The 12,551-nt window shown below is 41.9% G+C and overlaps 2 protein-coding genes and 1 pseudogene across 2 annotated transcripts; all 3 read right to left on the bottom strand.

Annotated features, from left to right (window-relative positions):
- Nucleotides 1-835: 835 nt before the first annotated feature.
- Nucleotides 836-2,009, bottom strand: LOC126911990 (uncharacterized). Its single transcript, XM_050701979.1, has 2 exons — nt 1,830-2,009; nt 836-1,080 (listed from the first exon to the last, which is right to left on the bottom strand). Exons 1-2 carry the CDS (start codon nt 1,903-1,905, stop codon nt 839-841), a joined length of 318 nt encoding a protein of 105 aa, XP_050557936.1. The 5' UTR covers nt 1,906-2,009; the 3' UTR covers nt 836-838.
- A 729-nt stretch (nt 2,010-2,738) lies between these two features.
- Nucleotides 2,739-8,596, bottom strand: LOC118280172 (uncharacterized; annotated as a pseudogene).
- Nucleotides 8,597-8,928: 332 nt separating this feature from the next.
- On the bottom strand, nt 8,929-11,867 carry LOC118280400 (uncharacterized). The gene is made up of 3 exons (XM_035600401.2): nt 11,639-11,867; nt 10,547-10,741; nt 8,929-9,344 (listed from the first exon to the last, which is right to left on the bottom strand). The coding sequence occupies exons 1-3, from the start codon at nt 11,712-11,714 to the stop codon at nt 8,995-8,997; spliced, it is 621 nt and encodes a 206-aa protein (XP_035456294.1). The 5' UTR covers nt 11,715-11,867; the 3' UTR covers nt 8,929-8,994.
- Between the last annotated feature and the right edge of the window lie 684 nt (nt 11,868-12,551).

Genomic DNA, 12,551 nt, shown 5'->3' with positions numbered 1-12,551 from the left:
GTCAAGGGTGTAAAATTGTAAATAAATTGATATTTTCCAAAAAAAAGAAAAGTTGCGTTTTTTTTTTCATATTTTTGTTATCCTACTACCTAGTGACCATATCATCAGTCTATCCTAAAATTCGGCGACGGATACCTCTCCCGTACGGCATTGGTACAAGTCATGGTGCGGAGCGAGGGGGACTGGGATGCCGTCTCCTCCTTCTGCGAAGCAGTCATGCTAGCTAAGGAGTAGGCGGGGCGTGTGAGACTACCTAGCGGGTTTACCGGGGCTCCGGCTCGAAAAGCAGGAGTAGGAACGGGGTGGTTTTTAGTCAGTAAGAGTCTGATACTCTCTCTTGCCTCGCCCTGGCGGGAGAAGTCATTGGATGATTTTCTCCCGTTAAAAAAGAAGCATATACTATAACTAGCCCACTGCTGACCAAAGGTATTTTCCAAACGGAGAATGATCATTCATTCTCATCATACCTCCTTAGTCGAGTAGCCGCAGGTGCGACTGCCAGACAACGCGTCTCGGGTTTGATTCCCGGGTCGAGCAAAGAATTACTGGGTTTTTTCGGTTTTTCGAACATTTCTCAGTAGTAGCACGGAGTCTAGAATTGTGCCCGGTATATGGAAATAGACTCACCCCCTATTACATGGGACTTATAACATAAATGGTGAAAAGTGGGTGTACATTGTATAGCGGCATTACGTGCCGTAATGTGCTCCTCTGCCTACCCCTGTCATGTATATGTGAACTTGTATGTTTATAAACGCACACATGACACAGGAGAAAATCCTAGTTAGGGGCAACGTTTAAAAAAATTACAGTTGACAATTAATATAATATATATTTGCTATTTTTTCCCAAGCAATCCTTTCAACTTCTTACTGGTAGCGCCAGTAAGAGTCAGCAGTAGGTTGGGTCCGGATTCAGCAAGCTGCTTGGCGAGCCCATCGAAATTCTTCTTAAACTCATCACATGCCTTTTGGACTATTTCTTTAAACTTGTCTAGAGGGACATTCGTCTTATCTGGCACATCGTTAAAGAAGGCACGCAGCCTCTCTTCTTGTTCTTTTGTCTTGTCTATTAGTTTCACTGTGGAAGGAGAAAGAAGGGAGGATAGAGTTGGGTAAGTCTTTGACTGCCAATAGAAAACTGTTGAAGGCAAATCCACCGGTGACCACCACGGCGTTCAATGTGTTAATGAACTATCAGTATCGAAGCTTATATACAGAGTAATGTTAGTTTTTTATCGTCTTTTAAATTGAAAGAAATTCTTTATTTTTTATAAAATAAGCCGATAAACAGACGGATCACCTGATGGTAAGCAATCGTCGCCGCCCATGCACACTTGATACACCAGAGGCGTTACAAGTGCGTTGCTCGCATTTTGGGGGTTAGTGCTTTAAGGAATTTAAGGGAAGTCAAGGATAAATAGGCCTCCGGTAACCTCACTCACACAACGAAACACAACGCTTGCGTTGTTTCACGTCGGTTTTCTGTGAGGTCTTGGTATCACTCCGGTCGAGCCTGCTCCTTCGTGCCGAAGCATGGAGCTGCGGGCTACGTAGCGGGTTTACCGGAGCTCCGGCTCGAAGTGCAGAAGTAGGAACGGGGTGGTTTTTAGTCAGTAAGAGTCTGACACTCCCTCTCGCCTCGCCCAAGGCGGGAGAAGTCATTGGATGATTTTGCCCCCTGAATAAAAACCTCTCCGTGGGTTGCAGTAGACACAACAAAGCGAAGCTCAATACAGGTGCGTAACCTCTCCGTGCACCGCGGTCGGCTCGAGGCTTAAATTACACCACAGAGATATGACATGACTTTACTGATAAGATGTCACTTACTGTCCTTCAACCATTTCACCAAGTTATCCACATCGTTCTTTCCCTGTTTCTGTAACTTGTCAAAGGCGGCTTCCATTACTTTTCAGATTTATTGCTTTTTTATACAAATTTATATAAAAAATGTGACACACGTTTAAAACTAAGATGACATTATCAAAAAAAGGTATTTTGGGCAGTTGTGTGTAAGTGCAGGTGATAGTTTTGTAATCTATTTGGTTTTGTTGTTCAAAATTGATTGTCTAATCTATTGGGCTACGCAAATATTATCACTACATAGTATAAAACAAAGTCGCTTTCTCTGTCCCTATGTCCCTTTGTACGCTTAATCTTTAAAACTACGCAACGGATTTTGATGCGGGTTTTTTAATAGATAGAGTGATTCAAGAGGAAGGTTTATATGTATAATACGTGCATAATATATCACCATTGCACCCATGCGAAGCTGGGGCGGGTGGCAAGTAGTTTATAATTAATACCTTATCTATTTATTTGGCTTAGCCTGTACGACAAGACAGCGTTTGGGGCTCTGATTGGCCGGGTCCAATAAACTAACGGCGGGTTCTGCGCGCACCTCAAAGAGCCATTAAACCACCACAGATAGAGACCAGTAGGGCTAATGCCTGATTCGGAGCTGCGGACTACCTAGCGGGTTTACCGGGGCTCCGGCTCGAAAAGCAAGAGTAGGAACGGGGTGGTTTTTAGTCAGTAACAGACTGACACTGTCTCTCGCCTCGCTTAATATGAGAGAAGGCATTGAATAATTTTTCCCTCTTAAAAAAGTTCTCAGTATACTGTTTCCAACTCTATGCTAAGAGGTACCTACACATGATCTGAGAATATCTGTGAGCAGTCGAACCCAATCATCACTTACAAATCAAATAAAATAACAAACACAAAACACAAGTCCACATAATTTATTAATATCCCATCAGTTCCTCCTCAACGCATCTCTAAAAGCCGAGATACCCTCAGTAGCAGCCCTCATCAGCCCAGGACCCTCCTCCGTGAGCTGCCTCGTCAACTCCTCAAAAGTCCTTGACTTCTCTTTAGCTAATTTCATGATAATCGCTTTAAACTCCTCTAGTCTCACTCTCCTACTGCTTTTGGCTTTTTTGAACATAATTTTCAGTTGTATATCTTCTTCTCTTGAGTTCCCTACGAGATTTGCTGGAAGAATAATAATATTATATTATTTTTATGGTATAAGCCGGTAAACGAGCTGACGGATCACCTGATGGTAAGCAATCGCCGCCCATGGATACCCGAAACACCAGAGTCGTTACAAGTGCGTTGCCGGCCTTTTGGGGTTAGGAATTTAAGGGTTGTTGGGGAATCGGGGTTTGGGAAGATTGGGAGGGGGTAATTGGGCCTCCGGTAACCTCACTCACACAACGCAAGCGTTGTTTCACGTCGGTTTTCTGTGAGACCGTGGTATCACTTCGGTCGAGCCGGCCCATTTGTGTCGAAGCATGGCTCTCCCACACTAAATAAATATAGAAGTGAAGGCTTTTTCGAATTAAGAAATAAAGCCCGAGTGAATAGGTTGCTTATGGGCAGACGTGTTCCACCGTAGGCCGCATCATCATTTACCATTAGGCGAGATGGTAGCCGAACGTCGCTTCGCCTCATCAAATATACAAAAAAATTGAACTGTCTGGTGACGGTATAAAGTTACCACCCATTGGATCCAAGGAAATAGTAGAACAATGCTTACAATCTTTAATCCACTGAATCAAGTATGATGCATCAGTCTTCTGTTCTCTTTCTAAGTTTTCAAATATCTCTGCCAGGTCCCTTTGAGCTAGTGCTTTGTCCACCATGATTTTAATTATAGCTATTTTTGCAGCATGATTACTATAAGATGATTACTAGAATTTGATTATAACTTTCGTGAGACATACTAAATTAATTATTATGTTATTGGTACACACGATGCGGCGATTGTCGCAGAATGCTGCTCATGAATATGAGCCTCTAGCATGGCTTGAAACTAGTCGAGTTCCTCGTCAAATAATTACGTGAGTAAGCCGATAACATAATAATTAATTAAGATTATCACTTCTATTGAAGGTAAATAAATATAAATAGATGACAGATAATTTGTTTACCAAGTGCCAAAATGACATAAACTTTGGTTTAGTTATAGTATTTTTTTAAAGTTAAAAGACCAAGCGTGGTTATTATGGTTTACCTTTATATAGAGGAGGCTCCGGTTTTTGAGGGGATGAAATCATCCTATGTCTTCTACGACCTTAGGTGAGGTGAAAGAGAGTGTCAGACTGACTAAACTCCACCTCGATCCTACTCCTACTCTTCGAACCAGCCGACACGGCCTCACAGAAACTCAACGTGAAACAACGCTTGCGTTGTGTGAGTAAGATTACCGGAGGCCCAATTGCTCCCCTCCCCAATCTTCCCCAACAACCCTTAAATTCCTAATCCGCAAAAGGTCGGTCACGCCTTTGTAACGCGTCTGGTGTTTCGGGTGTTTATAGGCAGCGGCGATTCCTTACCATCAGGTGATCCATCTTTTTTTTTTTTTTTTTTTTATGGAACAAGCCGGCAATCGAGCAGACGAATTACCTGATGGTAAGCAATCGCCGCCGCCCATGGACACTTGAAACACCAAAGGCGTTACAAGTGCGTTGCCGGCTTTTTGGGAGTTAGGAATTTATGTTCGGGAATCGGGGATGGGGAAGATTGGGAAGGGGGGAATTGGGCCTCCGGTAACCTCACTCACACAACGAAACACAACGCAAGCGTTGTTTCACGTCGGTTTTCTGTGAGGCCGTGGTATCACTCCGGTCGAGCCGGCCCATTCGTGCCGAAGCATGACTCTCCCACACTTCCATCTACTCGTTTACCGGCTTATTCCATAAACACTACAGAGAAAAGGAAACAAAAAAAAACCACCACAGAAACTCCAATTTTCTTTATTTCTTCACACCACAATAACATGACTATGATGATCACGACGGTTTCCCATCAGCATCACCTCATCACACCGTGATCCAGATTATCAGCAGTCTTATTTAGCACCGCTTGCAGACGCTGGAGGTGACCCCACCAGGAGTTTGGCCAGGTCTTCCAGTGGTTTCGCCAGGTTAGCAGACAGTTGGCCCACGACGGCCAGGAATTCTTCCAATTTGACCTTTTTGCTGTCTGCTACAGAGGCGAACAGTTCGGTGGCCTTAGCTATTTCTTCTTTTGTATCTGGTATTAGTTTTGCTGTGAAAATAGAATTGTTAGGTAAATAGGCTCACCTCCTATTACATGGGACTTATAAAATAAATTGTGAAAAGTGGGTGTACATTGTATAGCGGCATTACGTGCCGTAATGTGCACCTCTGCCTACCCCTTCGGGGATAAAAGGCGAGGAGTTGTGTGTGTTCATACTTAGATAGACAAGTGTGTCTCTGAGTGTCTCTTTACGCTTTATCTACTTAAGCAATCGTTTTGTAGCATACATATAGTATGGAAAAGGAAATAGGCTAGCTCACACAGGGTCAAAGCATATAGGGTGGCTGGTAATTAGTTAACGATATTTAAATTTCATTAACACGCGCGCCTAAAGTTCCAAACTACTTACCTGGTTACTAGTCTTCCGATAACGCGCCTCGCTGCTAACAGCTGATCATGTGAAAACACGCGCGCGCGTAATTTTGTTGTTTTGTTATTGTGATAAAAATAAAACTAATGAGTATACAAAAAAAGTTTCTTCGGGAAAGTTGTTTGTAATCATGAGTACAATCACGTGTTTAAATATCGTTCACTAATTACCAGTCAACCTATACATAGTATAATGTACTCACAATCTTTCAACCATTGTACTAAAGTATTCACATCAGTTTTCATTTCTTTTTCAAGATTAGTGAACGCTTCTGTCAAATCCTTGGGTAATGCCATAGCGTAATGATGACACGAAACTATAAGATTTTAGCTTAAAACTGTTTCAAGTTCACATTTTTATATATGTTTGCTTCTTGTTTATAAAATATACGTATATAGGTGACATTTTATATGAAGATTGATTTTGACAAATAATTTTCTAATCTATAGGTATCTAGAGTTTTATTACACAATGGTAAAGAATAATAGATCTATGGTAAACCTGAACTTTTTAAACTGAGATCTCCCTGACTATGAGGATGCTTTTCCACCAGAGATGTGCTATGTAGCTATGTTACGAAGATCTAATAGCTATGCTGTGAAACTTGGCTGTTTCCACTGATACTAAACTATGTAGCTGTGCGAGAAATATCGATAGTAGGGAAGCCATCCATAGCACACATCTTTCCATATAAAAAACAGATTAGCTGAGTCCGTTTCCACCAGTGTTAAGCTAAGTGTACCATAGCACAACTCTGGTGGAAATGCAGCCACCCTGCCAAAACGACCTGAAGCGATATGATCATGATGGTGAACCCCGAAACTCCTTACTCAGCACTCGCTTTTAAAAACAAACCTCTAATTGTGATGTATGTGGTGTACTTGACTTACTGACAAAAAACCACCCCGTTCCTACTCCTGCTTTTCGAGCCGGAGTCCCATTAAACCCGCTAGGTAGTCCGCAGCTCCGGATCAGGCATCAGCCCTACTGGACCCCATCTGTGGTCTGATGGCTCTTTGAGTCGCACGCGGAACGCGATACGTCGTAAGGATGGGCGTGACTTATGTTCCAGAATATAATGTGTGGTTGTATTGCTTGCTTATGTCTAAACGAGGTTAGTATAGTCTAAGAATATAAATACCCCTAAAATAAAAGATTAAAAACAAAAAGAAAAATAAAAACAATGCTTAAAATCAGTGTAAACTTTTATTGCATTCTATTTTCTATTCTTCTCCATGGCATCACGGAAGGCTTGTAACCCGGTTATGGCGGCATCCAGGAATCGTGGCCCTTCTTCAGCGAGCTGCTTCGAAAGCTGTTCTACTGTTCTCCTCTGTTCTTTGGCCAACTTCTCGAGAACTTCTTTAAACTGCTCCAATTCCACGCGCTGGACTGAATTTACTTCTTTAAACATCTGCTTAACTTTCGCTTCCGAGTCTTTCGAAGCTTCTATCAGTTTTGCTGGAATGTTAAAGTTAAATTAATTATTGTGTACTATCTTTTGCCAGCGGTTTCGCCCGCGTTCTTGGGGGTGAAAAAGTAGGCTATGTGTTATTCCAGTTCATAATCTACACTTGTTTTAAATTTCATCCCGGTCCCTTCAGCCGTTTTAACGTGATTGAGTAACAAACATAGACACAAACATACAAACTTAAAATTTTTCGGATTTGTAACAACAGTTCAAGCTAATTTTGACTATCAGCCCCACAATTACAGCGTAAGATCCGCTGTGGGTAACCTAACATTCGACAAACATTTTATTTGCGTTTCGCGTTGGAGGACTTCTATTGAAGCCCTCTGCCGACATAGGACATTAAGTCAAGTCACAGTAATCGTGTTTAGGGATCGAGCCGCACAATTAAGTTTTTTTTTAGTGTATATACTTTTTCTGGATAAAATGTGTGTAAATATCCTGGGCATCAACCGGGTACACTGTGAGATTACACCAAGTTTCATTGTAATCGGACCACTGACCAAGGACGGCATCAAGGAATCGTGGCCCTTCTTCAGCAATCTGCTTCGAAAGCTGTTCCACTGTCCTCCTCTGTTCTTTGGCCAACTTCTCGAGAACTTCTTTAAACTGCTCCAAGTCCTCTGCGCTGAACTCAGTTTACCTCGCTAAACATCCTTGCTTGACCTTCGACTTCCGAGCCCTTCGTAGCTTCTATCAGTCTTTGCATCCACTGTTAAAGTCAAAGTATTTAATGTCCTTACATATATATTTTGCCAGCGGTTTCACCCGCGTTCTTGGGGGTGAAAAAGTTATATGGTATTACAGATCATAATCTACTCCTGTTTTAAATTTCATCCCGGTCCCTTCTGCTGTTTTGACGTCATTGAGTAACAAACACAAACTCGTTTTTTTAGGATCTTTAACAACAGTTCAAGCTAATTTTGACTATATCGGTCCCACAATTACAGCTCAATATCCGCTACGGGTAACCTAACATTTAACAAACATATTTATTTGCGTTTGGAACAGTCATCGTGTCTGGGGATCGAGTCGCACAAATAAGTCTATTTTCGGTGTACATAGTTTTTTTAGATAATTGGAAATATCCATGGCTTATGCCTAGAATAGGTAAAATATAATGTATACCAATATCATCTTTGTAACCGAACCCGGTCAACATGGTATCTACTTGGATCATGTTATACCGTACTGCTCTTTGTTTGCCACTGTTGTCTGGTCTACCTGTATCATAAATAATACCACAGATGGAGCCTAATAGGGCTGATGCCTGATCCGGAGCTGCATAGGCTCTTAAATTCCTTACCCCCAAAAGGCCGGCAACGCACTTAAACCGCTTCTGGTGTTTCAAGTTTCCATGGGCGGCGGCGATTGCTTACCATCAGGTGATACGTCTGTTCGATTACCGGCGTGCTACATAAAAAAGCCCTCTAGGAAAACCTCGACAGGGAATGATCCTTGTTGACTTGACTGGACCCTGGTACTCACAGTCTTTCATCCACTGTATCAAGTTGTCCACATCTGCCTTGCCTCTCTTTTCGAGATCCCGAAATACGTCATCCATATTGTTTTTATTGAGTTTTTATTTTATTAGAAAAATGGTTTGGTTTGTGTGCAGTATTGTGACTGGTAATTGTTAATTTTTTGCCATTTTTCTCGCGTGTGTCATGTTTGTATCTGTCTAAATGTCTATGGATATTTTGGAAATTGGAAATGAATGACTTTGGGATAGGTAGGTAGCTGTTAGAATACTCTTTGAAGGCTTTGAACTCTGCGAGCCACCATCCTATCGTAGATGTCAAGTTCGTCCCACCATAGGGCTGATGCCTGTCCGGAGCTGCGGACTACCTAGTGAGGTTACCGTGGCTCCGGCTCAATGCAGGAGTAGGAACGGGGTGGTTTTTAGTCAGTAAGAGTCTGACACTCCACTCTCGCCTCGCCCAGGGCGGGCGTAGACTAATTTGATGGTTTTCCCCCTCAAAAAAAAAAAAAGGTAAAAACCAATAAACAATAACACATCGGCTTACAGATTTTAATTTAATAAATAAAACACTATAAAACAATTGCAACTTGAATCCATATCCCTACATCCTGGAGCCTTCATCAGACCTACAAGTCTGAGGAGTAGAATCTCCTGAACTGGAACTGGTACTGGTGTCAGAGAACTCCGCGTAGCTACTACTGGTGACCACATGGATGTTACAGTTGGTAGCATCGCCCTTGCTACCGGCCGGCACTTCGTCATTGCTACCGACCGCTACCGCGCCGGTACTGCAGCTACTGCCAACCACTTCCCCATTGCTCCCATCTTGGTTGATGAGCTGGCTATAGTCTGTGATGGTGCTTGTATTGCTGCAGACGGTTAACCGGGAGTAGATTGCTAGTTTTTCTGAACCGGGTGTTGCTACGTAGATACCCGGGTGTGAGTCTACCACTGTGACAGAAAATATTGGAATGATTATTACTGCTCTTTCATAATAACTATCTTGAGACGTACTAAATTAAATAAAAATCATGGTTTACTGACGTTTTATTCATGGAAAAGGGCCCTACTAGTTTTGCGTCACAGAGGGACTCTTCATCATGAGCAACGTACGCAAACGCGGCATGTGTTCTCTATTAATAATACGTAATTACACAAAATATGATTTATTTTTTCAAGGCCTGAATGAATGTGTAAACGGAACGCTCCCGAAAAACGCTAGAAAACTTTTGTTTTTTATAATAGTAATCGTTTTCCTTTTCGTGTTATTCATACAACATACCACAACAGTCTTAAGCAATTGATTACAACGATTATTACGTAAAATAAACATTGGATTCCTTATTTTATTTAATAAAACTATTTTTTACCATCAACTGTTTGCAGCGCTTGGGAGCGTTCCGTTTACACCCTGATGCTTGTATAGGTATGTTCTATCGTATGCTACATCATCGCTTACCACCAGGCAAGATGGTGGACAAAGTATATAAAATTAGAAATAAAAACGCATGTCAGAAAAACTATATTCTCGTGTTTGGATAGTTTTCTAGCTGTACAAAGGTAGTCACATGCGCCTGACCACCACTAAGTTAATGTTCGAGAGCCCACTCTAGCCCCGCCCCATGACCTTTAATTGACAAATAAAGCGATAGGCTTTGGCGTAGATTACCGAAACGCACCACTGACTAAAGTATTACACGTGTTGAATCACTAAGCTGCGAGGTTATCGCTAATGGGACATTTATGCGACACGTCTCAACGTTTTTGCTGGGTTTAAGCAATCAAATTTTAAAATGGTCAGGCGGATCTGTCCTCTACTGTACATGATAACTTCTTAACACGTTCACTGTGGATCACCCATAATAAGCCCGCCGCGGGACATCTAACTAGTGCGGACGTGAAATGTGAGAACTTTCCGCCGGTGTGGGACATAACAGGACATTACAGTATTGGCAGGCTCAATAAGCCACGCACTGTCTGTCTGAAGTTTATGGCAGGCTTGTTTGGACCGCCACCGCACCAGGTGAAAGTAATACATTTTATTACCGTAGCGAATGTGTTAATTTCACTTTAACTGTATAATGTGTTGACTTAAGCTGTAAAATTGTGCATATTTTTTTTCTACTAATAAATAAATGATAATACTACAATACCATCATCTAGCACCGAAGGTATTTCTTTAATGAGTTTGGCAGTGATCTCTTCTATAGATTTATTCTGATGTTCAGCAAAACTGGTGACTATCTCCTTGAATTTAGCGAATGTGATGTTCTTGCTGTCCGGGACGTCTCTGAAGTGTTCCACCAGCCATCTCTCAGTATCTCTCTTTGATGGGTCTATTACACGGGCTGAAAGTTAAATTTTTTGAATGTAGTCTATAATATAAAAATAAGTCGGGTTTTCCTTCCTGTTATAATCCAGAACGCACGAACCGATTTCCACGGTTTTGCATTCGTTGGAAAGATCTGGGCTCCGTGAGGTTTATAGCAAAGAAAATTCAGGAAAAAATAAGTTAGGAAAACAGGGAACATATTGGTCCTTCGCCGGGTTTGCGAAACTATAAATTGTTTAACTTGCTTCCAGGGTAGGTCTGTCCAGAAGTAACCTAATGGGTTACCGAGGCTAGGCTCTATGCAGGAGTAGGATCAGGGTGGTGTTTAGTCCATCCGAGGGAAAGTCTTTTGGTGAAACCATCGTCAAAAAAGGCGATTTATTTTCGGTTCATCAATAATTAAAATTTCAGTCCCGCGATTAGACACCACTGAGTCAAAGTCAAAGTCAAAATCGGGGAAATAGACCAGGAAGGCACTTTTGAACGTCAAAGACAAACGTGAAGGAAAACATTGTGAGGAAACCTGGTCTTATCATTTCTAAGACAAGCGATAGGACCGATGAACTGTTTGTAATCTCCACGCGTGGTTTATGAATTAGAGTGCAGTTCGTTTTTTAACCGGTAGAAACTGATGGTAAGTTATCGCCGCCGCACATGGACACCCGAAACACCAGAAGCATTACAAGTGCATTGCCGGACTTTTAGGGGTTAGAAATTTAAGGGTTTTGGGGAATCATGGATTAGGAAGATTGGGACGGGAGGTAAGTAATTGGGCCTCCGGTAACCTCACTTACACAACGCAAGCGATGTTTCACGTCGGTTTTCTGCTCGGCCGTGGTATCACTCCGGTTGAGCCGGCCCAGCAGTGCCGAAGCATGGCTCTCCTAACCCTTGAGTTATAAATAATACTTACCTTTAGCCATCCATTTAATAAGTTGTTCGATATTGTTGTAACCTCGAATCTGTAGTTGTGTGAATATTTCTTCCATTATAGATTATTTTACATATTCATTGCGATGGTTATTTATATTTAGTAAATACATAGTGCTATGCTATGTGTCTATATGGAATTTAACATAATATTTTGGTTCAATAAATAAACAATATTACAAGAGAATTTTGACACAAAAATAACATTTATTGACAGAGTAATAGTCAATTTCCTAACTCTATGAGAGGAGGTTTTTAGGATTGCAAAAGTTGTGAGTTCGAATGATAATATTATATTTTTATGAAACAGCAACGTCACGCCTTTTTTCCCCGAAGGGGTAGGCAGAGGAGAATTACGGCACGTAATACCACTATACAATGTACACCCACTATTCACCATTTGTGTTATAAGTCCCATGTAATAGGGGGTGAGCCGATTGCCATATACTGGGTACAATTCCAGACTCCGTGCTACCACTGATAAATTTTCGAAAAACCGAAAAAACCCCAGTAATACTTTGCCCGACCCGGGAATCGAACCCGAGACTCCTTATCTGCCAGTGGCACTTTTGACCACTCGCCCAACGAGGCAGTCGTTGGACACCCGCAACACCAGAGGAGTCACAGGTGCGTTGCTGGCCTTTTAAAAAGGAGTATGCTCTTTTCTTGAAGGTTGTATCGGTTTGGAAATACCGCCGACGACAGCTCATTCCACAGTTTTACTGTGAGAAAGAGTAGTGAGAAGCTCACAGTTGTGGCCTGCCAACCATTTATATAATGGGGATGGAACAATTTGCAAAAATATACTCAAATCCGACTTCTTCTGTTTAACAGTTGCCCTTTTTCCTGACGAGGGGAAACCTTAAAAGGCGCCTAGCTTTTTGGGGCGAAAGACT

The sequence above is a fragment of the Spodoptera frugiperda genome, chromosome 21 (genome assembly GCF_023101765.2).
Source record: "Spodoptera frugiperda isolate SF20-4 chromosome 21, AGI-APGP_CSIRO_Sfru_2.0, whole genome shotgun sequence".
Classification (NCBI taxonomy): Eukaryota; Metazoa; Arthropoda; class Insecta; order Lepidoptera; family Noctuidae; genus Spodoptera; species Spodoptera frugiperda.
This window is presented reverse-complemented; position numbering and strand designations above follow the sequence as displayed.